This window comes from Simochromis diagramma, unplaced genomic scaffold, assembly GCF_900408965.1.
Source record: "Simochromis diagramma unplaced genomic scaffold, fSimDia1.1 OVJJ01000753.1, whole genome shotgun sequence".
Taxonomy (NCBI): domain Eukaryota; kingdom Metazoa; phylum Chordata; class Actinopteri; order Cichliformes; family Cichlidae; genus Simochromis; species Simochromis diagramma.
In genome coordinates this window covers 22582787-22609916 of record NW_024387523.1, presented here as the reverse complement: position 1 = coordinate 22609916, position 27130 = coordinate 22582787, and the positions used below count along the sequence as shown (strand labels likewise).

At 41.0% G+C, this 27130-nt stretch overlaps 3 protein-coding genes across 3 annotated transcripts in view; 2 read left to right on the top strand and 1 right to left on the bottom strand.

Annotated features, from left to right (window-relative positions):
• The first annotated feature begins 303 nt into the window (after positions 1–303).
• Positions 304–2439, top strand: LOC120726685 (gap junction beta-3 protein-like). Its single transcript, XM_040020459.1, has 2 exons — positions 304–426; positions 864–2439. Exon 2 carries the CDS (start codon positions 894–896, stop codon positions 1623–1625), a length of 732 nt encoding a protein of 243 aa, XP_039876393.1. The 5' UTR covers positions 304–426; positions 864–893; the 3' UTR covers positions 1626–2439.
• A 401-nt stretch (positions 2440–2840) lies between these two features.
• On the top strand, positions 2841–15368 carry tmem54b (transmembrane protein 54b). The gene is made up of 6 exons (XM_040020456.1): positions 2841–3018; positions 4156–4352; positions 7395–7454; positions 10577–10768; positions 13697–13837; positions 13921–15368. Exons 1-6 carry the CDS (start codon positions 3006–3008, stop codon positions 14272–14274), a joined length of 957 nt encoding a protein of 318 aa, XP_039876390.1. The 5' UTR covers positions 2841–3005; the 3' UTR covers positions 14275–15368.
• Positions 15369–15843: 475 nt separating this feature from the next.
• LOC120726686 (hippocalcin-like protein 1) overlaps positions 15844–27130 on the bottom strand; it is a 52987-nt gene continuing 41700 nt past the window's right edge. Inside the window, exons 4-5 of the mRNA XM_040020460.1 lie at positions 25161–25266; positions 15844–18371 (exon numbers count right to left, since the gene is read on the bottom strand). Coding sequence (XP_039876394.1) covers positions 18274–18371; positions 25161–25266 — 204 coding nt within the window. The 3' untranslated portion in view covers positions 15844–18273. The remainder of the gene's footprint in view (positions 18372–25160; positions 25267–27130) is intronic.

Sequence of the window (27130 nt, the reverse complement as noted above, 5' to 3'; positions counted from 1 at the left end):
CTCCATATCTCAGGTGCATTTTAGAGTTGTTGCTCAAACAAATGTTAGGTGGTAGCCTGGTTGACTAAGCACCTACCCAAGGACATATCTTCACATCTCAACTGCCTCATGAGACTGATAAGAAACATAAGAAACTCAAATCACAGTGGACAAATACAATTTAAAATGTGCCTTATTAAGGCTAAATGATAGCGTATCACTACGTATGTGTATTTTGTAATTTTTTTGCTGCATTCATAACTTTAAGGTAGTATATTGTCCAGCACTCCGATTAGCTGGGTAGATGCCAGAAGTGGACACACCTCTAGATTATGACCAATCCGTCCAGAGGTTGAACCAATGCTACCTGTTTAACTTATTTTTTTAGGAAGTTTATTTCCCAGACTGGACGCATGAAAGACTGCGTGCAAGAACAGAAGTCATAAGGTAAGTTTCTTTTAGATACAGTCTCACATAAGTTATTTTTCATTTTAAAACTTTATTTAGAAAAAGAAATCCTTAAGTTTAATGGAAGAACTAAACGTGGAACACAGTTGAGGCAAGCTTCAGCTTAAACTCTTCTAAAGGTAGCCGAGGTAGAGAATCAAGTATCTTTTGTGCTGTCGTGGGATTTTATGTTATAAACCAGTGAGCATTTCATTAATTATTAATGGCATATTTCTTTAAAAGTGTCAAATTTTGAACATAAGTGAAAACATGCTGTGAGAAGTGGGAGAGCTTTAGGTTTCAGAGCTTCCGAGCAAAAGTTTGATCAGAAATGGGAACACCTATTTGAAAGACCCACTGTTGGGAACAGATATTCTCTGGATGATTGCATAACTTTTCCTTTATGTTTTCTTTTTTTTTCTGCCAAATATTCACAGCTTAAAAGAAACATATTGAAGCCTGAACTCATGGATTGGAAAGTTCTTCAGGGTTTTCTCAGCGGAGTCAACAAGTACTCCACTGCCTTCGGAAGGATCTGGTTATCGGTGGTCTTTGTTTTCCGGGTGCTGATCTTCGTGGTGGCTGCTGAGCGAGTCTGGAGCGACGAGCAGGGGCACTTCGACTGCAACACCCGTCAGCCTGGTTGCACCAACATCTGCTATAATCACTTCTTCCCCATCTCCCACATTCGCCTTTGGGCCCTCCAACTTGTTTTCATCACTTGCCCTTCATTCATGGTGGTGCTCCACGTGGCTTACCGGGAAGAACGGGAACGCAAGTACCGAGCCAAGCACGGCGAGAACACTCGGCTCTACGACAACCCGGGACAAAAACATGGCGGCCTGTGGTGGACGTACCTGATGAGCCTCTTCATCAAAACTGGTTTCGAGATCACTTTTCTCTACTTGCTCCACTACATCTACGATAGCTTTAAGCTGCCCAGGAAGGTTCAATGCGATGTCAGCCCCTGTCCAAATCTGGTCGACTGCTACGTGTCTCGACCCACTGAGAAAACCGTTTTTTCCTACTTCATGGTGGGGGCATCCGTCCTGTGTGTGGTGCTCAACATTTGTGAGATATTCTACATGATTGCCACCAGAGTGGTGAATCGAAAACAACACGGCAGCATCAGAATTGCATCGAGAAAGGTCCGCCCTGAAGTGGACTGCGACACCTGCAAGTCCTCTCACGCTGAATAGCTGAAGACCCTTTTGGGGAACTAAAAATCAAGAAATCTTCTCACGCCCCTTATTAATCACCTATTTTTATGCATTAAATGTTAAGTAGTTTCACCTTTGGCTTTCAAATCTTTGATATGGTGTTCTGCACATTTGAAGATCCCTTCCTAATATCATTCAAATGTAAGATTATCCACTTGACATCTGACACCTCATATCAGCTTCAACTGAACTTAAGTGTGTGTGTGTTTTGTTAACCTTCAGAAGGGATCTCTCCACGGCCCTAATGGACACGATGATAATTTAGGCCTCTGCGTGTTGTTGAAAAGCACCCATGAAAAAAGGTGAACGCATTCAGGTTTATTGTATTTACATTTATAAAGTTTCCAAAATGTAATTTAATGTAAATGTTCTAATTCCCTGTTGTGATCTTACAAATAAATGTTTGATGAAATATCAAGAACTGATTTTCACATTATGGGCTGAACATTCACAGATTTGTGACTACGGAACGTTACAACACTGAGCAAAAGTGACTATTAATTTGTTTGACTTAGTCGCTCAAAGGGACAAAAATAAACATTACAACTTGTATATATTTGTAAAAATCTGTAAAATGGTCATTCAGCTTCATATTTCTTCAATAGCGTCACTGATCCACTTGGTGGCAGTCAAGCCTTATTGGCATATGAAGGGACAGAACCCATCAGTGATATCCCCAGAGTTCCGTTGTTTTGTGACTGTTTACTATTTGGGCTTCTTTAAAAGATTATTTTGCTGTAGTTGCTACACATTCTTTTACTCTTGTGCAGCTTACTTATTTATTCAAACCAGCCACATATATTGAAGTTTGGACTTTTTTTTTTTAATGGCAACTGTCAAACTGTCAAAAGTTGCATCACAATCATTCAAATATTTTTACATTTAAAAAGAAATCTATAGGCAGTGCCCTGTCTGCATCAAGGTTAGAGAATATTATATATATAATTATTGAATTTACTTTCAAAATAAAAGCATGTATTTAAAACAATTTATTCAGGGGAGAAAATTTTTTCACAGACATAATCCCAATTTATTTTTCCACACAAGAAAGAATCAGTTTAAAGTATTAAATTCCTCATTTCTTTTCATAATAACAAAAAAGCTTATCGACAGTTTTGAAAACTCATCAAGTATGCTCCACTTTCAGGGATCATTATTTTATTTTGAAAAGCGTCGTGCAGGAGTGTCAGAGACTGTGACTTTCTGTCCGACGGGATTGTGGAGATCACTTTGAAGAAGAAGCGAGAGCACGCTGACACCGTCCCACCGCAGGACAGCCTGTCTTTTGAATTAAAATAATTTAAAACAAACAAACAAACAAACAAACAAAAAAACCTACCGAATGGTGACCTGACAGAGATGGGCGACACAGGTAACAAACAGGAGTGTGGGGGTTTGGGGATTTAATCGCCTGTAAAGTGCTGTCAGTGTTCCAGACTTCAGTGTTTGTTTGGGTGTGGTGGTGGTGGTGGTGGTGGTGTGGAACTAGTTTATCAGGTCACTTTTGATACCGCAATAACAGAGTGACTGCTTACTTTGGGCATTTTCTCTAAACGTTATCACCCTTTACTGGCAGATTCAAACAAACCCAGCACCGTGTTACATTGTCACAACTGTCATGCCTGTGCGTGGATGTTTCACGTGGCAAGAGGCGAGTAAACATTGACCAGATATTTAGTTGTGAAACTGTTGTGGCTGGAATAAAGGAATAAATATGGATCTCACTTGGATGGATCGCCGTACGAAATGTATGCGACGACCGGTGTCACGTGACTACACAAGCCCCATCAATATTCATTATATAAATTGAGATGTGATCCAGATTTCATAAGAAAGGGAGCCCTGTTCATGCTAATTTTCTACTTCATAATTTTACTTTCTACTTGAGCAGCTTTGGCAGTTCAGAATAATCCTTCTTTCTATTAAACTGGGCCTTGGAGCATCCCTTGATTTTATCCAGCGTCTGTGTTAGCGCCTTTCCCCTTCCCTTAAAGCTTGCTTTCTTCTGATTGGCTGTTTCTAGTAAACAGAAGGTTTAAACAACAGGCTTTTCACAAGATGAGATTAAAGTTGATGTGCAAGCCTAAAAGTGACACAAACAGGGCGTGTGTCTTAGATGATGACATTGATGACATCACACAGAGCCAAGAGTAGATAAGCTTGTCAGGAACTGTATCTGTAGTTTCCGCTTTTGGATAAGAGGGATTATTGTGCATTACATGAAGCTAATGTGGGTTTATTGTGAGCATTGACTGGTTGAAAAGATGGGGGGGGAAAGCATAACAGGCCAAGTGTAGATTTTTTTGTCTTGGAAATCTTTGGTCACCTCTTACACACTTGTTTGGGACAACCTGCGCTCAGCAGCTAATTATTAACACGGCTGACATCTCCGCCGTGGTTTTGACCTGGCCCCTGTGTTTCTGATCAATACGGCGTGGATGACCTAAAGTCACCTCTCTCTGCTCTGCTGCTGTGGATCGACCTGCTTCTTTTCTCCCTCTCCCATCAGGACTGTGCTGCGACAGCCTGCAGGATCCCAAGGCCCTGATGAAGATGGGTCTGAGCGTGATTCTAGTCGGTCACGTGAACTTTCTGTTGGGAGCTCTGGTGCATGGCGTGGTGCTCAGGCACATCAGCATCAAAAACCAGGACCGTACCATGCAGTACGCCATCGCCAACGTGGTGGCCATCGCATCTGGCATGCTGGTGAGCATTTTGGCACTAACAAGGATAGAGCAAGAGGACATCTGCAGCCAGTGTAAACTTTTCAGCTGCCACTCCCATTCAGTCGGGGAATAGTCATTTTTACCTGTGTGACTAAATCTAATCTTTATTAATGACTGTATAAATCCCACTGTGGATAATTTAGCTCGGAGAAGCTTGTTGTGCCTAAAACACAGTAACATCCAAACAAACACGTGAGCTAAAGCATCAAAAACTTTTACTAGCAGGTAAGGTATAACGATGCCCTGAAGGTAACAACGATAACTGACCTGCAAGACCACATTCAAAAAGAGCCAAAACACCCACAATCCTCCTCTCTGGAGGACTGGTTAAAAAAATGTCATCTTTGCTTCACTCCTGTGATTTTGGCATGAATACTACTTCTACTATTATCACTAACAATAACGACAACAATAATAATAATAATGATAAAATATTGCCTTTTGGTTATTATTTATAGTTAGGGTTTTCCAAAATACCATATGCTACAACATGCAATATACAATATAAGTAAACATATTCTAGTTTTTCATGCTTTCTGTTAGCTTAGTGATGCTAAAGCTTGAAAATGTGCAACAGACTGGAAAGAAGTTTGCCCTCAGACTAAAAGTTCACTCTCAGTGCTGCAGCCAGTGTAAACTTTTCAGCTGCCACTCCCATTCAGTCGGGGAATAGTCATTTTTACCTGTGTGACTAAAGCTTTATTTGCTTGATCATACTCTGTCACCCTGAGTGTCACACATCCAAAACAGTGTGGACGAGTTAAGGTCACGTGGAGCAGTGTGCAGATAAAGATGGTGGTGAGACGCGACAGGCCGGTGCGCGGGTTTTGTAAAGCCGATGGTGATTTTGTGTGTGTGTGCGTGCTTGTTTGTTTTCTTTGTGCAGGGTAAGAATTCTTTTACGTGCGTACGTTTTATTCAAATATTACCAATGTTGCCTTCCCTCGTGGTGATGACAGCACAAAAAACAATAGAATTAACTGTTTTTCAGGATTCATAAGTTATAAATCTGTAGACAAATTCACAGCTGTGAAGTAAAAATATACTTTACTGTACTTAAGAAGATTTTTCAGATGTCTTTACTTTACCTTTTCAGCTTTTTACTTGTACTCCCTACATTTTAACCAAGATATCTGCACTTTCTACTCATTACATTTTCCAAACAAGTTCTTTACTCCAGGTTTAACGCTTTTGAGGGGGCTATTATTTCCTGACACTGCTAATGTTCAAACATTAAAGTGATTGGAGGCTAAATGGGGAGAACAAGAAAAAGGACAATCAGTCCTGTTGGTGTCTCCATCACTGGTGCTTATTACAAAGAAATCTAAGAGGCAAAAAAACCCAAATATATAATCTATACACATTATATCATTTGTTGTACTATACTCAGGGGTTAAGTGGGCCGGAACAATCTGGGATGGCTTTTTTGGTGCAGATCGTCCAAAAGTTGTGGTTGAAGTACTTAAACATCTAGCTAGCGCTACAGAAGAGGCGCTAGCGTAAATTAAGTAACTTTTTGTTTGTTCAGGGGTTTGTTTTGGTAGCAGGTAATTTCAAATAAGTTTCTAAAAGCTCAAGAGATATCAACAAATACACCATCTATTTGTATGCAGTTGGTCACACGTTACGTCTGTTGGCTAAAGATCCAGCTGCTGTATTTCCCAGGAAAAGAAGAGTGCTCGATAAGTTCACTCAGAGCTACCATCTGATAATCCCGTTGATCCTGCATCGTCATCGGTCCAGGATCAAGATTCCAGCTGACCAATGATGTTGTCTGAGGAGTCAGTTAGCATTAGCCAGGAAGTTAGCTAATGCTTTTAAAAACTATTGCTAGATAACCAGCATGAGTAGCGTAAATTTGGAGTAACAGCAAAGCTGATAATATTGATAATATACACATTATATAATATAACTTAATAAAGGAAACACTTGACATGCTTACATTTTTTCCAGAAGAGAGTTTCTTATAAACAAAGGCATTTTTTTTTCTTTTTCTCCGAATTCCAAAGTTATGACACAACGTGATCAATCAATTGCAATGTCGATCCTGGAACAACATTATTATCATAATGCATGATTAACACCAACACAGGGATATGGCCAGATACGCTCAATCAGAGATGGAGAAAGATGTAAGACAGATAACATGGGCTTTTACGCTGCCCTCACATGCTGAATGTCACTTTGCTTCCAAATAACAGATGGTTATCGGAATTCAAATTTTAAAATGATATGGTTTGTATTCACGTTTGTGGGAGGTTCAAAAAGCTGGTAGAAATATCCAAAGAGTTACTTTTTACTTTCTGCCTTTTCTCTCTTACTTGAGTTAATAAATTGAATCAGTACATTAACATTTACCAAAGTACTTGTTACCACAAGCATCTGTATGTCTGCTTTAGTGATGAATGTGCTCACTTTTGCCATCTCTGGACAAATATCACAGGCTTAAGTTGACGTTTCGTTTCTAATCTGCAGCTCCGGCCTTTGGTTAATTGGACTACCCCAACTCTAGTTAAAAGTTGCTGATGTCATTCACGTGTAGGGGATTGATGTGATGTGCTCGTTACAGATAAGAATGAAACAAAGTCACAATGACTCTGCTGTAAGATGTGACCACATTTTAAGACAGGGTTCACTTCTGGCTGTTCTTTGGGTTTGTGCCATAAATGATTCTCCTTGCTGCTATGAGGAAGCAATTCTGAGAATGACATGCAGCACATTTGTTTGTATGTGAAAATAGGTCAGTGTTAAAGTTCATTAGAACCATTTTTACTGTATAAAGAACTCTAGAATAATGTTTAATCTCTCTCTGAAAAATGTGGCTTGTGTAGGAATCTGAGTGGTTTTCACTTAGTTTGAGCCACTCTGTGAAAATGCTGCTCCTCAGGTCTCCTAAAAATATCTTTCAAAAATACAGAGGCACTTAAAGATGTGTTTGAATTGCTTGCAGTGCGTTCCCTGTTTTGTTTTTGGTTTTTTTTTTTTTTGGTTTTTTAAAATGTCATCTGTGTTCTTTCCGCAGGGAGTTGTTGCTGGTATTCTGGCTATCGTCCTCTCTAAAAACAAGAAGAGTAAATCCCTGGTTAGTATCTCTGCAGTATGCTTTTTAATCTCAATATCTGGAGAGTAGGTTCCTTTCTCCTTGTGTTATCCACCTTTTCTCCTTTGCTTTTCTTATTGATCTAACATTACTGTGCCAGAGCGGTACCTTCACAGCGCTCCAGCGCTCTGCTCGCCTGCTTATGCTTTGATATTTTACAGCTTCCTCACCTTTTTCTCTCTGTCGTGACTTAAAAAAAAGCCTGCACATTGCCTCAGGTGTCTGAATTCAGCCCTGCAGAGCTCTGTGTGTGTGTGTGTGTGTGTGTGTGTGTGTGTGTGTGTGTGTGTGTGTGTGTGTGTGTGTGTGTGTGTGTGTGTGTCTGTCTGTCTGTTTTTTTTTCCCCCTCTCACTCCCTGCATCTCCTCTCTGTTTATTCAGTTAGCTGTCGGGCTGCTCAGACGGGACTGACGAGGCAGCTTGCTCATGAGTGAGCTGTAGCTTGATAAACCACTCCGGTTTCCTTTGTTAGCGAGTGCCTCTGTGAAGCAGGCTGTGAGGCGGCAGTTTGAGTCCATTACATCTTGTTATGTAACTCAGTCATCCACTTCAAGTGATGAGTGAACACGGGCCTTTCTTACATGTGCTGGCTGCTGTAGGTGGTTTTTTTTTTTTTTTTTTTAATTTCTTTTTACTGGCCTTATCGGGTTTTGATTTAACAGCTCAGTCATCTTCGCAAATTGACTTTAAATATCTGGGCACGCTGATTAGCTGCATCTCACCTTCTGTAAATTCGGGATAGGTTTCTCCACCCAGCGTATCATTCATTATCGTGCATCATTCATTTGTAATACAAGTATAGCTAAGGCTTGCATAATCAGTCTATTTTCTTATCTTCTTATCATGCATGGAGGCTGGAGCTTATTCCTGTTGCATTGTCCAAGAGGCGTGCTACATCCTGAATGGATTACTATTATTTTTTCTTTTTTAAAACAAATCATAAGTAGTTCCTTAGAACAGGCGATGACTGTACTTAGGAAACACCATTCGTAAAACATCAGGAAATAAACTGCAATGTTTGTGTTCATGGTTAAATTGGACTTTAGTTCCCATTTAAAATTGTTTTCAACCCAAGCTTTTTATTGTGATCAAATCAGAATTTTCATTTCAAATCTATAACCCACAGTCTACTTGTGTTTTGTGGACTTGGAGAAGGCATTCAGCCGCATCCCTCCGAGTGTCCTGTTGGGGGTGCTACAGGCTATGGGGTGTTTGCTGTAGATCTACAGCAGGAGCTTGATCGAAACTACTGACAATAACCCAGACTCGTTCCCAGTGGGTGTCGGACTTTGCTACGCCTGCCCTTTGTCACAGATTCTTTTCATTCTTTTCAGATATTATGGACATAGGTTTTAGGTGTAGCCAGGTGGCAGTAGGCTTTCTCTTTAGTGGCCTCAGAATCTCATCTCTGCTTTTTGTAGATGATGTGATTCTGTTGGCATCCAGCTGTCCTCGCCAACCAGCCCTGAACAATTGGTAGAAAATGGATGGATTGCTAAGCCCCTAATCACACAGGCCTAGAGCAAAAAAAATCTTAATTGCCGACTGGTTGGTGAGTGGTTGTTGGAGGTTGTTTGTTGTGATGGGTCACAGAAGGAGTGCTGCAGCAACCCCCAACCTCTGAAACCAACACTTGGCAAAAGGAGCAACATACAAACAACAGGCAACCACAGCAATGTTTTAGCAACAAAAGCAATTGCAAGGAGGTTGTCAGCACAGCTGTATAAGTTCTTACAACTAGTTTCACCTAGCAGCAGCTAACAACCTCCAGCAACCACTTGCAAACAATTTAGGGAATATAAATTTTTCCCTAGCAACTAGGGGCTAGCAGAAGGCATTGCAGGTTTTTAAGCCTGCATGATTGGGGCTTTAGCAGTTGATTTCACAGCAACTGCCAGCAGCCTCTAGCAAGTACTTGCAACAGATTGGGTAACATTTTTTTTTTAATAACAACCAATGGTTGCCAGGCAGTCTTTTAACGCTCTCTAATCCTGTGTGAGCCTAAGGCTGCTATCTGTAGCTTTTACTGTGCAGCCATCAACTTTCAAATCATAATGTGTTTTGAGAGCCTATTATATTATGCTATGCTACGCTATGCGACGCTATGCTAGGTTATGGCAGTGCAGTCAGGACAAGCAAGGCGAGAGAACATGTCCAAGCAGAGAAAAACCGATTTCTTTTGGGGTTTTTGTTTAGTTTTTTTTGTAATTTAGGGTTGTTGTTTTTTTGTGTGTTGAGGGAGCTCAACTCTTTGAAGACAGAAACACAATATTCAGACACAGGAGTTCTTTTGACAAGAACACTTATCTTGGTATATGAAATCTGATAGGCTGCATAATGACAAATTGCGATAAATGGAGGGACACAACAATTTAAAGTCTACTTAATCAAAAGCATGGTTAAAGTCCAGCCATCCATCCATTTTCCTCTGCTTATCCAATTAAGGGTCACGGAGGCACCTGGATCATATCATAGAGGCAGAGGACGCCAGTCCACCACAGAGCTAACAAAGAGAGACAGACAACCATTCATACTCACATTCATACCTATGGTCAATTTACCTAACCCCATTTGTGTGTTTGGACTGTGGGAGGAAGCCAGTATAACTGGAGAGCCCACAGACACAGGGAGAACATGCAAACTCCACACTGCACCCCCTGGTTGAAGTGAGGTTGTTAAATATCAAACTGTTTTGTTTGTTTTTGTCGAGTTAGTCTTGCTTTTCTTTGCATATTTCCTTATGAGCATCAGTCAAAATCCTGCTCCTGCTTTTGCTTGCTTTACTATCCTAACTAACCCTGTTTGTATTGCAAACTTCTTGTTGTGGGTGGGGAGGATGAGGAGGCTATGGCAGTGAATCAGCACGCACAGTAGCAGGAGTGGAACCAGAATCATTAATACACCTGTGCTTTTGTTGCTCTGACATGTCAGAGCGGCTGCTGTGAATAATCTCAGCTCTACTAATGTTTGTTTCTCTTTTGCCGTCTTTTTCTTTTCTTTTTTTTTAAAAGTCTATTTCCAGCCGGAGATGCCCCAGTTTCCCAGCTGGGAGAATTTGTCTTTCCTGATCATCTAAGTTGTGTTTCTCTCTTCCTTTCCCCTAGACGTGGTCTCTCTTCACAGTGAGTCTGGTTGCGTCTTTCACGGCAGCGGCTTCAGCCATTGGCCTTTTTGTATCCGTGGTGAGGGCCATTGTTCACGGTGGGCGGAGCCTCATGACTTTCTGCCGCTCCCCCGACGCCACCGGCTACTCCAGCGTCACCAACGAGTGTCCCTTTGACCCCACACGCATCTACGTGAGTGCATTAGTGTGCGCGCCACAGATGCTGAGATCAAGGCGTGACCTGTGACCTTTTCTGCAGCAGATGGCTCTTTGAACAGCTGACTGTTGTGACATAATCACAACAGAGGCTGTGCATCATGGTGGCAGCATTCCCTTTTGTACTGTGTGTGTGTGTGTGTGTGTGTGTGTGCATAAGGGTGTGGGAGAAGGAGTGGGAGGCTGGGTGTCTGTCCTCTCTGTCACTCAGGCTGTCGCGCTTGTGCGGCTGACGGACTGGTGGCACAAATGTTGACCTGACCCCGTCAGCTAGCTCCGGGCTGCGTCCAGACACCGTTACACTGTCAGACGCACTAAGCCTCACGGAAACATCCACACATCAGCAACACTTTGGCGTTTTAACACCCAATGTAGTTGACAATTTGTTGCATCAGTCACCTTCATCTTAGAGTGGATTTATTCTTGGCACGGGGGGTTAATGGCACAGCTGCTGCACACGGTGTAGGTTATCATTTGTAAGTAGCACAGACACGGCCCTGGGCAGACAGTCCCCACCGCCACCGTGTTTGTATTCTTTCAGTCAATTTTGTGGCTCAGTGAGTGGGAGGGCTTCACTTGTCTAAATATTGAAAAGGAGACTGCCATCGTGCAGTCGTGTCTGCAGTGCAGATCGTCACTCATCATGATAGAGAGCGGTAATCACAGGGTAGCATGTTATGCCTCGTTTCTACATTGTTTCTCTGGGTGAACAGATATGTTTCCGTTTGAATCAATACATCTGTGTAAGTCATTTAACCATGATTGTAACCGCCTGTGGATCGTGCTTTTATTTACTTTATTTAGTGCCCTACACCCGATGATTGGGATGAGAACAGGGCAAATCATCCTGAAGATCACAAAAGACAGTTAAAGCAACGACTAACTCAGACGTACTACCTTAAAACCCTAACATTCACGCTGCTTTAAATAACACAGGTGTTTTCACATTATAGTATAGCTGAAGAAGCCAAAAATACACTAGTGCTGCTTGTTATTCCATTACAGTGGTCCCTCGCTATAACGGTTCACTTTTCATTCAGCTTGTCAACTTTACATAAATCTTCCATCGCTAGCAGCGTGAGTCTGAAGTGCTGTACAGTATGTAAGTTTTCTCCCCGACAAACACAACAATGTCGATGAAATGTTTTGCACCGTCAAAGGAAACCATGGGTGCCTTTGGTTTCATTCTATAATACTTGACTTATTTTTCTACGAAGGTTTGTACTTTGAGAGAAAAGTGTGAAAATGTTCATGCCTGTCTGAGAAAAGTGTATAAAGTGTGCAGTGAGGGATTTTACAGCCTTAAAACATCTATAATAAATGTAAAAAATAATATAAGGTTGGCTACTTTGCCGATTTCACCTATCACCGGTTATTTTTAGAAAGTAACTCCTGCGATAAACGAGGGACCACTGTATATACAGAATTATTTTGTTCAATATTGAGATTACAATTGCTCATAGACCTAAAAATAATTAATAACAAGTACATTTATTAGAATTTAAGCAAAGAGAAGAAACTTGTCTTGTTAATTATGTGGATTTCTTCGTGTTTTATTTAGAATTCCTCTGAATAAATAAATCAGTGTGAACCTGCCACAGTCTGACAGGACGTGAACGGGAGTGGTAGAAGGAAATGAAGCTAAAAGGAAAAGTGGGGGAATTATTGCAAACCTGAGTACATAATGTAAAGCGTAATAATAGGATTCCTATTGAAGCTCCTGGCACACAGTTTTTGTGCTGATGTTAATGCCAGAGGAAGATTGCGGTTACTGAGTCTGTATTTAGTATTTAGCGACCCTCGCTCTCCATCTTTGTCTGCTGACACTTTGCGGCTGCTTGCTGTGCAATCATACCACTTACAGGTGATCCTGAAATATCTAGGAGGGAAGACAAACTCTCCTGCTGCAGCAGTGCCATCCTATTACAGTACCATTCTCTGACCTCTTTAGAACGACCCTCAAAGACTTGGAAAGACAGACTGCATGACTGGATGCTTCGTTTTATTCCCCAGTGGCAACGGGACTAAAAACACCTGAATTCAAATCTTAAGAGGTGTGGCTCAATACTTTTGTTAATATAGTAAGTAGCTACCATCAAAGCTTATTAAAAAGAGAGAAAATGGGTTCAATAAGTCAACAGAGAGCTTTGAAACAAAACTTGAGCAATACTTATCTGAAATTTAGACAAGTTGTAAGATTTAAACCCAAGTTCTTCTGCTTTCTTTCTGGAATGAGGGTTGGATTATCATCTTTGGTGTGTTTCTTCCTCGTTTTACAGCCACATAAAGTTTGCAATGGACCAAATTGAAGCTGGACCCCAGAGCATCAAGTTTTGTCTTAGTCTATTGAGACTGCAGACCATGCTGTTCACTCAGTGCTGTGTATTAGCTAGCGGCCTCCAATATGGCTGCCGGAGGGTACATTACATCACCTGAGAGTGTGTTTTGGACTTTTATGGCACACATGCATGCTTAGAAGCAGTAATGATGGTTATGCAAGCCTTATGTTCTGTGCTTCCTGCATATTTCATCATGATTTACAAAGAGAGCTCCAAATTTTGAGCGGTGCACTTTTTTATTCTCTTTGTAGTCTGCGAGTCAGTGTGCCCAACAACAAAAGGCATCTCTATTTCTTTGAATTCCCTCTGTAGCATTTCATGCTCTGCATATTTTATCCAGCCTCTCCTGTGCGAACTGAAATTCCCACAGCAGGGCTGCAAACCAGAAGTTTTTTGGTTTGCAGCCCTGCTGTGCAATCTGAGAACACGTTCACTTCTGTATCACATTATTATCTATACAGTTTCCCCATTTTATGTTAGACTGCAGAGCACCTTTACAGATATTGTTCTCTGAATGGTCCAGCTGGTGTTTCCCCCCAGCTCATCTTCACCTTCTCCCTCCCCAGAGTACGACTCTGATCCTTTGGGTGCCTTTAATCGTGACTTGTCTCATCCAGCTGGTGTTTTGTGCCCGCTGCTTTGCTGTCTGCATTTCCTTTCTGGGTCTGCCTTGCTGTCCTACCAGGAAGAGACCCAGAGGCAGATCGGTGAGATTTTGACTCAGGCATCTATTGAACTCTACTGGCAGTCTGTGCACTATAACTAAAGCCATTTTTTGGTGTCTGTGTAGATTAATGCTGTGGTGCCAATCGAGAAAGGTGCTTCTCCTCACTATTCTAGACCTCCAAGTAGCTACAATGAACCTGCCCCTGGGCATACAGAGCCTCCAAGAACCTACAGCCAACCACCAAGAAGGAGCACAGCAACTCCACAACGCCAGCACCGAACTCCCACCCCTCCACAGTATCTTCCTCGTCAGGACCACAGTCTTCCTCCCTCGGAGAGACAACCTCTTCGCCAGCCACACAGAGTGAGATCAGACAGAGAAAGGCAAGTAACAAGAGCTGGAAGCCAGCAAAGGGCGACGGAGCAACACCGGCTCTTGCAAAGGGGTGCGCTGGAAAGGTCCAGCTTCTGGATATAGCGTTATTTAACGCAGCAGATCTACTCGAAGAGCCAGAAAAAGACTTATGAGGTTCCAGCTACAGTACTTGGAGTCAAACTTCATGCTCATAACCTGTCAGTACTTTAAAGCTCTGGCCTCAGATGAAGATGTTTCTTTAAGAGGAAGTGATCTATGAATATTCTGAGGCCCAGATTATTTCCCAGTTATGGGAATTTGTCAGTTCTCATTCTTGTTATCGTGTTGAACAAAATATGCACATCAGGAGGAGAGATGCTGCAAAGAGAGGACACAGTGCCAGGTCTGAATGGGATTATGAGAAATAGCTGGTCAGTTTGTTGTCAAGGGTTGGATGAATGATCCGATGCCGCTGTGATGTCAGCTGTTCGGACCTGTTTAAAACTCGATTCACACTTTCCCAGTATAAAGCCATGAGGCAGGGCTAATCTTGAAGTTAGCGCTCTCCAACACTGAAATCTCTACCACAATTCAAAGCTCAGTATTTCACACATGCCAAAATGTGACCACAAAATGTTTTCATTTTGGGGTTTTTTGGTGGGTTCTTTTGCACAATGCCAACAGAATGGGAAGAACAAGATGAAAATATTCTTTATTCTGACTTTGTTGGGATGTAAATGAGCTGCTCTCCTGGTGTTACAATGCTTTTCCTCTTTTTGTTGAGGATAGAGTCTCAGGTTTGCCTAACAGGGTATGAGATGCATTTTGTTTTCTTCTTTTAGCTCAAGTCAAATTAGCACTGCACATGTTGTTTTTTTATTTCTTAAGTAAATAAAGTTTTTATTCAAGAAACCACACCATTGTTATGTGTTTTGTTTCTGAACTTTGGCACCAAAACATTTTTAGCACATGGTAACCCCAGCAGCTCGTGAGTGACCTGACAGGTAGGACTGGTTATGCATGACTTTTAGCCAGGTTGATACAAACCATCTGCAGGTGCACGTCAAGAAGTGCCTGGAATATATGGAATATATATGTCATGTTTTAATTATATTACAGTTCAGCTGTCAGATCAGACACGATCTGCTCAAAAATAAGGCTCAGGGACCAGAATTGGGCCACCACAGACTCCCAATTCGGTCGACTGGGCTGCTTTGAAAAAAAGGAAAGAAAGGAATAAATGTTGGATTTTCTTTTTTTTGTACAATGAGTCTGCAAAAAAAGGCTATTTTATGTGAATTAACAAAAAATCTTTCTGCTCCATAATTAGAGGACCGTCTGGGCAATGACTTACTTTTTTCTGCTGATTTTTTTTTTCCCCTTGTAATCTAAGCCCAAAGATTAATGCTAGCAGATGTTTTTCTTTAAAACTGCATTCTACATTTCTATATCATGTAGACAAAATGAGACATAATGTTAAAATTGGGCTTCTTATTCCTATATTAAGATAATTAAATGTTTTAATATGATAACAATGTCAGTGGTTTACAACTCTAAGCAGTTTCACAGAGTTTCATTGGTTTGATCCAGTTAAGACAAAAGCAGACTGTATGTCGACCCCTGTTTTAACGTTTTCCACACGTATCCAAAATGACCACAAATGAGGACGCAGTGCACACGTGCAGCTTAGAAACACATATATTTCGATTTCAGGTTCAACAGAATAAACATGACATCCTCAGATGAGGTTTTCATGCAACAGAAAAGTAGGAAGGAAGAAAGAAGGAGGTTCGTATTTATCCAACACAAGGTACCAGTTTATCAGAGGCAGTGAGAATAGAAAAGGATTACACTGTAATAGATCAGAGAGTAGCAACTGTTGTTCTTTATCCTACCAGCAGAAGGCAGTGACACTAAAGGATCCCCAAAGCAGAGGTGCGGCTGGTTAGGAAGCTCCTGTGCGAGTGTTTGGTACTAGTTAAATGTCACATAGATGCAGCAGCACCAGGATGACTCTCAGCCCCCACTGCTACAGTAGTATTCAGTAAGTTAGCTAAATTCTGGCTAATGATGTCAAGATAAAATTGAAAGGAGACAACAACATGTTGGCGTTCTGTCTGCAGAACACACCATTGAAACTAATATTACAGGCCAGAGGTGCCATGCTAACTTTGAATTAACAATAATCCTGATATTTAAAAATAAAATATCAATGTTGTTTGAGTATTTATGAATTCATGACTACATTCCTACCTCCTCCCTGCTGTGTTCCTTAAAGAAAACAAAAAATTTGACCGAGAGCATTATTTTCTATAACTATTGAAATACCGTTAACGTGATTTTGTGTTTTGCTCATCATGACACCCATGATGACAAAATCCATCATGACAAACTGATATCCTTGAGTCCAACTTCCTTATGCGCCATATCCACACATTTTCTGTTAGCTTTGTCCCATTGCTTCAATTTGAGTGTGTGTGTGTTTTACCTTGAAAACACAAGAGGGCAATAGTGATCTGACTATCGGGGCATTTAGGGCGTGATAAAGGAGAATGGTGCTGGCCGTGCTGCAACCAGTGACTATGTTTATTTCAGGTTCAGGTCTTCTTCACAACTGCATCTGGTCTTTTTAAAACCTCAACAACGCACAATACTTATTTGTCACTGATACAGGAGACAAGTTTATAATTTTAAATTTTTTAAAATATATTCAACATTCTTTCTGCTCTATAAATAAGATCAAACAGATCCAAATTAGAACACATTTCCGGACTCGCTGCAATCTTGTGAAACACGTCCCTTCATCTAACTGCTCTGCAAGCAGACTAATCCAGGAGGTTAGAAAATAATAATAATAAAAAAATCATTAAGCTAGAGAGTGATGAACAAGCCCTTAGTGAGTTCTCGGTCTGTCAGAGGAAAAGAGAGCGTGGGGGTAGGAGGCCCGTGTTGTCCCAGAGCAAGACAAATATCGAATCATTTCTGCCTGGGGTCCATGCTGAGGAGGCTGAAGAGCTACAAAAAGTTACCGCTGTGCGTAAACTGTGTCTGTGGATTCTGTCGTCGCCGGGTTCGAAGGATCATGCAGTAGTACAGCGAACGGTTACAGCTATCTTAAGTTTACTGCTCATCGTTAAAGAACTTTAAAATACTTACAAATTAAGAAACAACACAACAAGATAATACTGTAAAAGTTAGCCTCAAGCATACCTTGTGTGTGTCCACATGCACGCGCACGCATTCAGACCCAAATGCACAGCCATACTTTATATAAACAAATGGCGGCTCGACTGATATGTGCTACTGGTGTCATTGATCAAATGCAACAAATGGGATCCCGTTATTTTACAGGAATTCCTCCGCTCGAGTCCACAAAGAGGTCAATCTTGACTAGTTTTGTCTCTCTCTCTCTCCGTCACTGTAAACTGGAATTTGATCATCTCGATATTATCAAAGTAAAAGCGCAATAATGAGAATAAAAACTGAATAAATAAACCATGAAGGAGGAAAACAGTATGTACAAAAGGAAAATAAAAAGCATTTTAAATTAAAAAAAAAAAATCAAAGAAATCTGATGTACAAGCCCCGCCCCCATCCCACCCCCCTTAAAATGCCCATTCAGATGGACCACCAGGAAGCTACGCTACATAATACTGCCTTTCAATGGCAAAGAGTGTGCGCCCCTATATGAAGACAGATGCACTTTATCTTATGATATACAGGCGTACAGTATATACATGATGTACATCTACATGTGCATATGTGTAGGAGTAGGAACTGATTCCTCTCCCTGCGGAAAAAAGAAAAAAACAAACAAACATCCACACGCCGTCACAAGCTCCTTGGAAATCCAACGCTCCAGAGAGAGAGAGACAGATATTATGGAACATTAGCAGGCGTCTCTGTCAGTCATACCTAGTCCCTTCATTCTCCCAAACATAAACGTAAAATGACAGTGACGACTTTCCTTATCCTCCTCTATCATCCTTGCACACAGTAACAACAACAACAGAAAGATATCAGAGACGAGAACCATCATGCATTGATTTGATTGACTGTTTCAATAGAGCAACAGAGCAAAGTTGTGGATAAAAAAAGAAGAAGGTTGCAGTAGGGGCAGTTTTAGAACTGGGAGGCCGAGCTGGGGTCACACTGGAGTAGCCTAACGATGGAGGGGTCACTTTTGGCACCTTTGATAAACTCCTCCAGGGACAGCTTGCCTGCAGGAGAGACAGGGAGAGAAGAAGAACAAAAACAAAAGAAATGCTGTTATTAATTTGTGGAGATATTTTGAAGATCAATGTGTGTAATATGCAGAGATGGGCAGCGTTACTTGTAACGCGGTGGCAGAAAAACATGGTGGCAGAAGTAACGCGTTACTTGTAACGCGTTACTGTAATCCAATTACTTTTTTCAAGTAACGAGTAAAGTAAGGGATTACTATTGCAAAAACGGTAATTAGATTACGTTACTTTCCCGTAGGAACGCTGCGTTACTGCGTTACTAAAACCGTGATTTTTTTGCGAGAATGTCTCATGACAGTGACGTAAGCAAGTGCGACGTTTGTGACAACAGCTGTGTGCAGATCAACAATGGATCACATATCGAGTGCGGGAGAGAGTATGAGCGTGCAGCGTTTAAAGCGTGGAAGTACTGACCTTACTTTAAGTTTGATTCCATAAAAAGTGACAAAAACATTAGCGTCCGTTGTGCGTGGGAAGAAAACTTCTTTTTACAGCGAAAAAAACCCCCCTAAACTTCCAAGCAAGCACCGAGTGTGCTACGACGTAATGGGAAACTCACAGAGAAACTCGCGGATTCTTCAACTGACCGCTGCGGCACACCTGCACCAGGGTAAACCTCCGCCTACCCTACTCCTGCTTTACAGGTGAAAATAGAGCAACAGGACCGCTAGTCTTTGACTTTATTTGTTTTCTGCTGTGTTTTACTTGCATCTATTTGAAAGACTGAGTGTAAACACAAAAAAATATTTTATTTTATGTGCTGGAATGTGCAGAAAATAGGTTTAAATATTAAACAAATTTCTTCCAGTCAGAGAATGTTGCATATAATTTAATATTTGCTTGATGCATAAAGTTAAAAGATTAAAACTGATAAAACAAGTTTTAAAAAGAGACTTTTCCATTTGATTACATTTTGTATGATGGATTATGTAGAAAAAGTAGAATTGGGCTGAAAGATCTATCGCTTTATCACCTATTCAGGTTGTAAATCGTGTTTTTAAAAAGTAACTAAGTAACTAAATAATTAATTACTTTTGAAAATAAGTAATCAGTAAAGTAACGGGATTACTTTTTTGGGGAAGTAATCAGTAATTAGTTACTGATTACTTTTTTCTTGACTTGACCAACACTGGTAATATGCTGAAAAAGAGTGAGCAAGGGAAGTATGATTAAGAAGTATCAGCTTCTGTACCTACACTGTTACTATAACTAATGTTCTGATAAAAAGGTGTGTCAGCCTCAACAAAGCCATGTCCACAAATATTTGCTTGTCCTACACAATACTACAGCTGGTGACTAGTTGATAGTGCACATTCCAAACTAACCTACTAATGTATTCAACGCCCTCCTCAAATATACAAGTGGGAAAAATGGTATTTCCATGTGAAATGGCCAACTTTACAGAATTAAAATGTATGTTTACAGAATATACAGTGTGTGTTTGGGCTGTTTAAAATGCACCTTTTGAAGCATTTTATTGGATTATCAGACTACAATTAGCCAATGTGTCTGCACATTGTATCCTTACAGTTTATCAGTGCTACTTGTTAGTGTCACTACCCGATCCGTACCTGAAACCTGATCGGTACCATGCAAGCGCAAATCTTACGTCACTTCCTCTCTTTGCCAAGATTGCAACAGTTAATGTATTTGAGTGACACGGTTAGCGCCCAGTTAGCTCATAACATTTCTGAACAGCTCTGCCTCCTTTTTGACTGCCCGGGACATTTAAACAATGGATAATTCGTATACAAACAAATTCATGCTTTTCTCCTCAACAGAGATCGTCCCCCAATTGAACAACAGCGCCGTAAAGTATGAAGAATGGCGCCTAATTACAGACTTAATAATACTGACTTAGTAATATGTCACGTGAAGATTCATCAGCCAGATTAAGTGTTTAATGACAATTGACAGTGATAGCTGACATCATCATTACTATTCCAACAATCCTCTCCACACAGACAAGCATAAACACACGACTATCACTAAATCAAATTTAACACGCGTTTGTAATGATGCTAGTTCATTTTACAATAGGGCTTATTCGCTCGGTCAGCAGGTGGCAGTATCCTCATACACTGGGGAGTAAACTGCCATTAAACAAAACAGAAGAAGAAGAAAACAAACGCACATGGGCGGTATGGATCAGGTAGACCGATTTGTACAGTCCAACTTTGCACATGCTCAGTAAGGATTGGGGAGTCCTGATCCGTAACTGTCGTTTTATTTTTATTTTTTGTCTACATTATATTGAAATATTTCATTATTGCAAACGTTTTAAGCTATACTTATTATTCTTAACATCTTAACAGATGCTCTGACCCGTAACTATCGTAAAATGCTTCGGCCAGAAGTAGACACCTTTCGCACATGCGTGGTACCGATCTTGTTTCTGGTACGGATTGGGTAGTGACAGTTAGCCAAGCTTGCTAGCATTAGCTGATAAATTAGCGCTCTTTGCTTCTGGCAGGAAACAAAACCACAACAACAACAACAAAAAAAAAAAACATGGTGGCACCAAAACACTAGTGTAGCTTCAAATATGTAGTTAGCTCTCCATTAGTGGCATTAGCTATGATCATGTAATTGTTTTATGCTAGCGTGAACACTACATACATGCTGTGGTGTTTCTGTTCAGGAACTTTGAGAATTCCATTTCTGTAGCAGCTAGGGCTGGGCGATATATCGCGTTTTTAAAAAATATCGATATATTTTCATACGAGATATAAGATGTGACAATATCCTTTATATCGATATAGTCTATGTTACGTTATAATTATACTTGTGGAGCCACAAGTTTGCCTCTCTTTCGTCCACTTTTGTCTTCACGCAATGTTACTCGGCCTCGCCTCTCCTTCACTGAACACAACTCCCCCTCTTCCCCCATAGCTTCACCTGCAGGCAGCGATAAGATGGACACGGCAAATCTCCGTTAGCGAGTTGTGGGGCTGGACGGCGTCAACGTGTTAGCGAGCTAACTGCGCTAACGACATGCAGCCCACAGGGGCTGCACGGCCTAAAATCCTTTCACTTTCTCAAAAGTTGACAGCGCGCCTTATGTATGAATTCTGGTTGTGCTTACTGACCGCGAACCGATTTTAGGTGGTACACGGCGCTCAGCAATCTGTCAAAAAATGTTTTAGTACGACTTTAGTAAGTTACAGAGCTGCAGCGCTTGATGGATTGTTGGAGCATTACGGCTACCGTAGTCTGGAGCCTCGCGGAGTGATACGTACTGTGCTTCAACGTAATATTACCGTATTGTGTGTGTATAAGGACCATAAATGGCACCTGTTCAGAGACATGGTTACAAAGAGGATTTCAAACTCAAGGCTGTCAGTCACGCAGTAGAAGTTGGGAACAGAGCAGCTGTGAAATCTGTCTTTGTTATTATGCTCAGCGTCTGTTAGTTTACATTTTGACTGCACAATTATGAGCTTTTTGTTATGCACAAAAACATAACATTTATTTATGGAGCATGATTATTTAATAAATGCTGCTAATTTATTTTTGAGTAATTTCTTCATGTAAATCTATGCTGTATGGAAATAAAAATGCCTGTGTGACATCTGGGACACAGTGTGACTAAGAACTCTCTTTTTGTTCTTAACTTATGGCTTTAAAAAAATATCTAGATATATATCTTATATCGCCACCCAGCTAAAAAATATCGAGATATGAATTTTGGGTCATATCGCCCAGCCCTAGTAGCAGCTTATGTTAGCATAAAATTTCAACCAGAAAACAGTTTGTCTGAACATTTACTAATGCTATAATGTATAATAGAATATATATGTATAATGATACATGTGTGTTTGGTGTGTATCTTTACACCAGCAGAAACCGCCTGATTAACACTTGCTCCTTCTTTTGCTCTTATGCGAGGCTAAGCTAATTGCCCCCAAGCATGTGAGAGTAGTCTGTCTTGTATTTGTATATGTATTTCATTAAATATGTAGTTAGCTTTTAATGGAGGTAGGTAAGGCATAAGTACAGATCCTTACATCCCATTCATCTTCCTTTTCTTTGTATTTTATTTCTTGCCTTCATTTTTCTTCTGTTTTTAGATAAATAAAAACCAACACTAGAACCAACTGGAAGATCCAGTGTTTATTTCGACAGTTACTGCAACATTTTTCTAATTTTCATTACTGCTGGCCTCTTCCTGTGCAGTTACATCATTACAGCCTTTAAACCCTTACTTCTCTGCATCATGGAGTTTGAAGCCCAATCCCAATGTCCACACTCTCAGACTTACAGAGTTTGAGTTGCGTTCCTGCTAAATCAGTCTTATGTCTGTTCCAACACCAAGTTTTTACGTACACGTGGACTCTTTGGCAAACACTTTTGGTACGTCTGAATTTGTTGTTGACTTCGCAGATTTACCCACAGTTCATTGTGCTTACGTTATACATAGAGTTGCAGTTAATGCCTTAGAAATGCTTTTTGGGTAGGACAAACCTACCCAAAAGTTTAGCTTTTAGTAAAATATCTCAACAAAGATCTGTCAACCAATGATAACCAATATATTTGTCAATCAGCCAACAGTAAAGCCACATCCCCATGCCAATGAAACCATTTTCACATAACTTTTGCTTTGGGACTTGGTGCATGCTGGAAGAAGCCAAGACCATAAAGGATGCACAACAATAGGCAGTGATAGTCTGTGAAGTTATTTCTTTTTGCACACAATATCAGACAAAATTACAGTTACCATGGTAATCTTCCAATTTACACAAAGTATAAAAACTTCAGCGAGGAAAGATTTCAGACTCTGGAAAGAAAACGTGTGAGAGATGTTTCTGAAGAGCCCAGAACATCTGCCAAGACACGAGTGACTCTCATAACCACTTTGGGAATTGTAGTCTCAAAGAAGACAACCACTAGAACCCTGCAGAGGTTACAGACCAAGAAAAACTGCTCTTCTGCAGAAGACACACCTTCAAACCACATTAAAGTATGCTAAGGATATAGAGAGAAATATGTCTGCTTTCAACTCCCAGTGTAAAACTGGGACATCTGGGCTTCCACTGTATACCTGATGTTTCTTTTTCTAACAAAAACAAACTAGAAAACATGACTTACAATTACAGATACTATACAGCAGCCTATAAAGGTTAATATGTGGTTTAAATGATCTGGTGTTACATGCTGGACGTTCTTCCTCTGGGAAAAGTCAGCCAGTGCTCAGCTGCAGATATGGAACACCACGATTGTACATCATTGTGGATCATCCTGTGGACTGAGTGTATGCTAACTAATCTCTGTATAGTTTGAATATATATTTAAGGCAAATAATGTGGAATAACACTTTAATGTTAATGTCACTATTCACTAATAAAGGCAGGCTAACATTAATGTTAGTGTAATGAATAATCATGGTGGTAATGGTAGCAAAACAAAAAGAAAACAAACCCTCAACTATACAGTGGAAGGCCAGATGTCCCAGTTTTACACTGGGACTTGAAAGCAGCATACATTTGTGGATCTGTGCGTTAAATCAGTCTCATGCGGCGTGATCTGTGCGCATCTGGTAATTCGCCACACGTTTTGTGAGTGAGCGAGAGATGGTACGTGTAGTTTTACACATTTTTGTGCACAGAAAGGTTTTTGAAAGAGAAAATTATTGGATTTGTGAGCTGAGCAAAAGATAAATCATTGGACACATTCGTAAATCTTAGTTTATGCTTTTAGATCATATCGTCCATATTTGCAACTCTTTTGAGACATATTTCTTTCTGTATGAGGACAACCTGGAGAAAGACTATGTGTACTGGAAGCACATCCTTTGGTCAGATTAGATGAAACTAGAGCTTTTTGGCCACAGAGGTGTTTCTTATGTTTGGAGAAAGAAGGGAGGGATGCACAGCCCAAAGAAAACCCTCAGCACAGTGAAACACGGTGGTGGGAGTCTTACGCTGTGAGGATGCTTCAGCACATCTTGAACTGAGAAATGCATGAAGGTGGAAGGAATCATGAAGAAAGGAGGACGTAAAGATTTTGAAAAAAAGCCTCAAGCAGTCAGCAGTAAAACCAGGTCTGGATCAGCACTTTGTCCTTCATCATGACAAGTACCCAAAATATATGTCGCTCCTGGTGAAGCACTACCTCCTAAAGTCACAAAGCCCCAAGCTGCATCAACCTGCACTGCATTGAAAATATGTGGAGTGTGGAGAGCTCAGAAGTGTTTTTGAGACTACAGCAAATGACTGCAGACTGTTATCCAGCAAAAAAAGATACCAACAAGTATCTATTACCATCAGGGGGCTGATAATCAACGGCAGGGGGGAGGGGTGGGGGGGGGGGTAAATAATTTTGCTTTTGTGTAAAAAAATAAAAATAATGTAAGAATCCAAAATCAAACCTTCAAAGAGCTGTGTTTAAAAACCCTTGCTCTGTTTGACAGCACTTGGGAAATACTTTAGTCAAATACAATTTCAGACGATGGCTAATAGTTCTGGCCTCATCTGCACTTTGTTTATTGCTATTCTAACAACAAGATGACACATAAAGACTAATTGCTTTCATTAAACACATGCGCGCACACACAAAATGGTTTGTTTTTCACGTGTGAATGAAAGCCACTTTTTTTTTTTGTAAATGTTGGACACATATATGCTGTTTGAATTCTGTACAAAGTCTTTTGTCCCCAACAAAATTAGCACATTTCAAAGATGATCTTGTCACATTCACCCAGCGCTACCCTCATTTCTTTTTCTGTCTCTCCCCAGCACCCTCCTTTTTGCCATTTCCTCCTCTCACCATCATTATTGAGGTCCATTTGTCTGAAGATCTTATCTGTCCTCTTCTCCGGCGTGGATTCATCCTCTGGCATCTTCATCACAGATGACACCATCTTGTAGATGGCCTGAGAGATGAGAGAGAAAAAGAAGGAGAGAGAGATTGGTTGGGTGGGCGGTGGCAGGAGAACAAGAAAGATAAGTGAATTCAAGCCAGCAGGGACCCATTAAGGAGACTCAGCAGGAAAGAAGTAAAACATAACTGAACTAAAAAAAATAAAGTCACTGCAGCTTTCAAGATGCTGATAAACAGCCTTTCTGAAAGTCCACATGATTCACTGACATTTGTTGCTCCTGATGCTAAGAGCTGCTCCCTGGGCAGCTTTTCCACAAATACCCACGCAGTGTTTGTGTGCCTATAGAATCGCTCCATCGCGCCACGGTGACATGGATCACATGTGGCAGCAGGGTAAAGGGACGGAGGGCTTACAAGCAGGGCTTACACTATTGATTTCATACATCTTTATCTGTTGACCGATATGAGCACGCCGCGTCCCCTGATAGCATTAAATTAACCTCTGCAAGAGAAGCTCCGAGTATCAGCTGGCCTCAGGCGCAGATCTAAAATCAGCTTACGTGCCTATTAAATCTCCTCCGCTGGGACTATAGGGTGTAAAAGCAACTGTAGATCGGTGTCGCAGGAGCATCGACACAGAGGCAGGGAGCTTGCAGGAAATGAGCCCTCTGTGCTTTTTAGAAAGATACACTGGCTCTAAAATGTTATCTCTTCTGACTGTAAAGTCTCATGCCCACATCGTCCTTCAAAAAACTGTGGGAAAAAAACTCCAAGGAGAAAAATAGTGACAAAGGCGTCAGGCACACAGAAATAATCAGGTATTTTAACTGCTTTAAGTCTGAGCACAGATGATTCAGCTATGCCATCATTAGTGTGCAACAACCCTTCAGTTTCATGGTTGGCCCCTTTTATCTTTTCACCAACAATGAATGTCAAGCTAATGCCAACAGGTGTGCCAGGTGGCTCCCTGTAATGAGAGGTATCCTCAGATGTGCTTCCCAGGAAGGCTCACTAATGACTCGGGACCACAACAGAATCTGAAGACACAACAGCGATGACGTTATGTCCAAGATGTCTGTGGATTTTGCTGCAGAGATATCAGCTCAAGTTGAAATGGAGCCCAGCTGTACTCTTACTTTATACCATTTTAAGGGCATATTGTAGCATCCATCCATCATTAAGACAGACAAACAGCATTCAAACAGCGTTAGCTCAATATTTGATTAATATTGTCCTAAGCTGACTTACTAAGGTAGCTAGAAAGTTAAAAAAATAAATAAAATGAACATAAGAAAATTAGTGAGAAAACAGGGTTTTGTGATACACAAGTTCACGGTTTGGGATGTGGACGTTATCCCTGCATTTGTTGAGGAAAACAAAAAAATTTAAACACCAGGGGGCAGCATTTTACAACTGACTGTGTTGAGATCAATGACTGTAGATGGTTGAGGTGTTTTGATATTCCTCTTACTTCCTCCCCCACTCAGTTTTTAATCGATTTGGCTGGTTACCGGCCTGCTTCAAATCCACCTCCATCGTCCCGATACCCAAAAACTCCAACCCATCTTGCCTCAATGATTACCGCCCAGTAGCACTCACCCCCATCATCACTAAGTGCTTAGAGCGATTGGTCCTAGCACACTTCAAATCCTGTCTCCCCCCCACCCTGGACCCCCACCAATTCGCATACCGCCAGAACAGGAGCACAGAGGATGCAGTCTCCATCGCAATGCACTCTGTCCTCTCACACCTGGACAACAACAACACCTACGCCAGAATGCTGTTTATAGACTTCAGTTCAGCATTCAATACAATCCACCCCTCACACTCATCAGGAAACTGACAGACCTGGGCATCAGTTCCCTCATCTGCAAATGGTTACTGGACTTCCTGACCAACCGCCCCCAACACGTCCG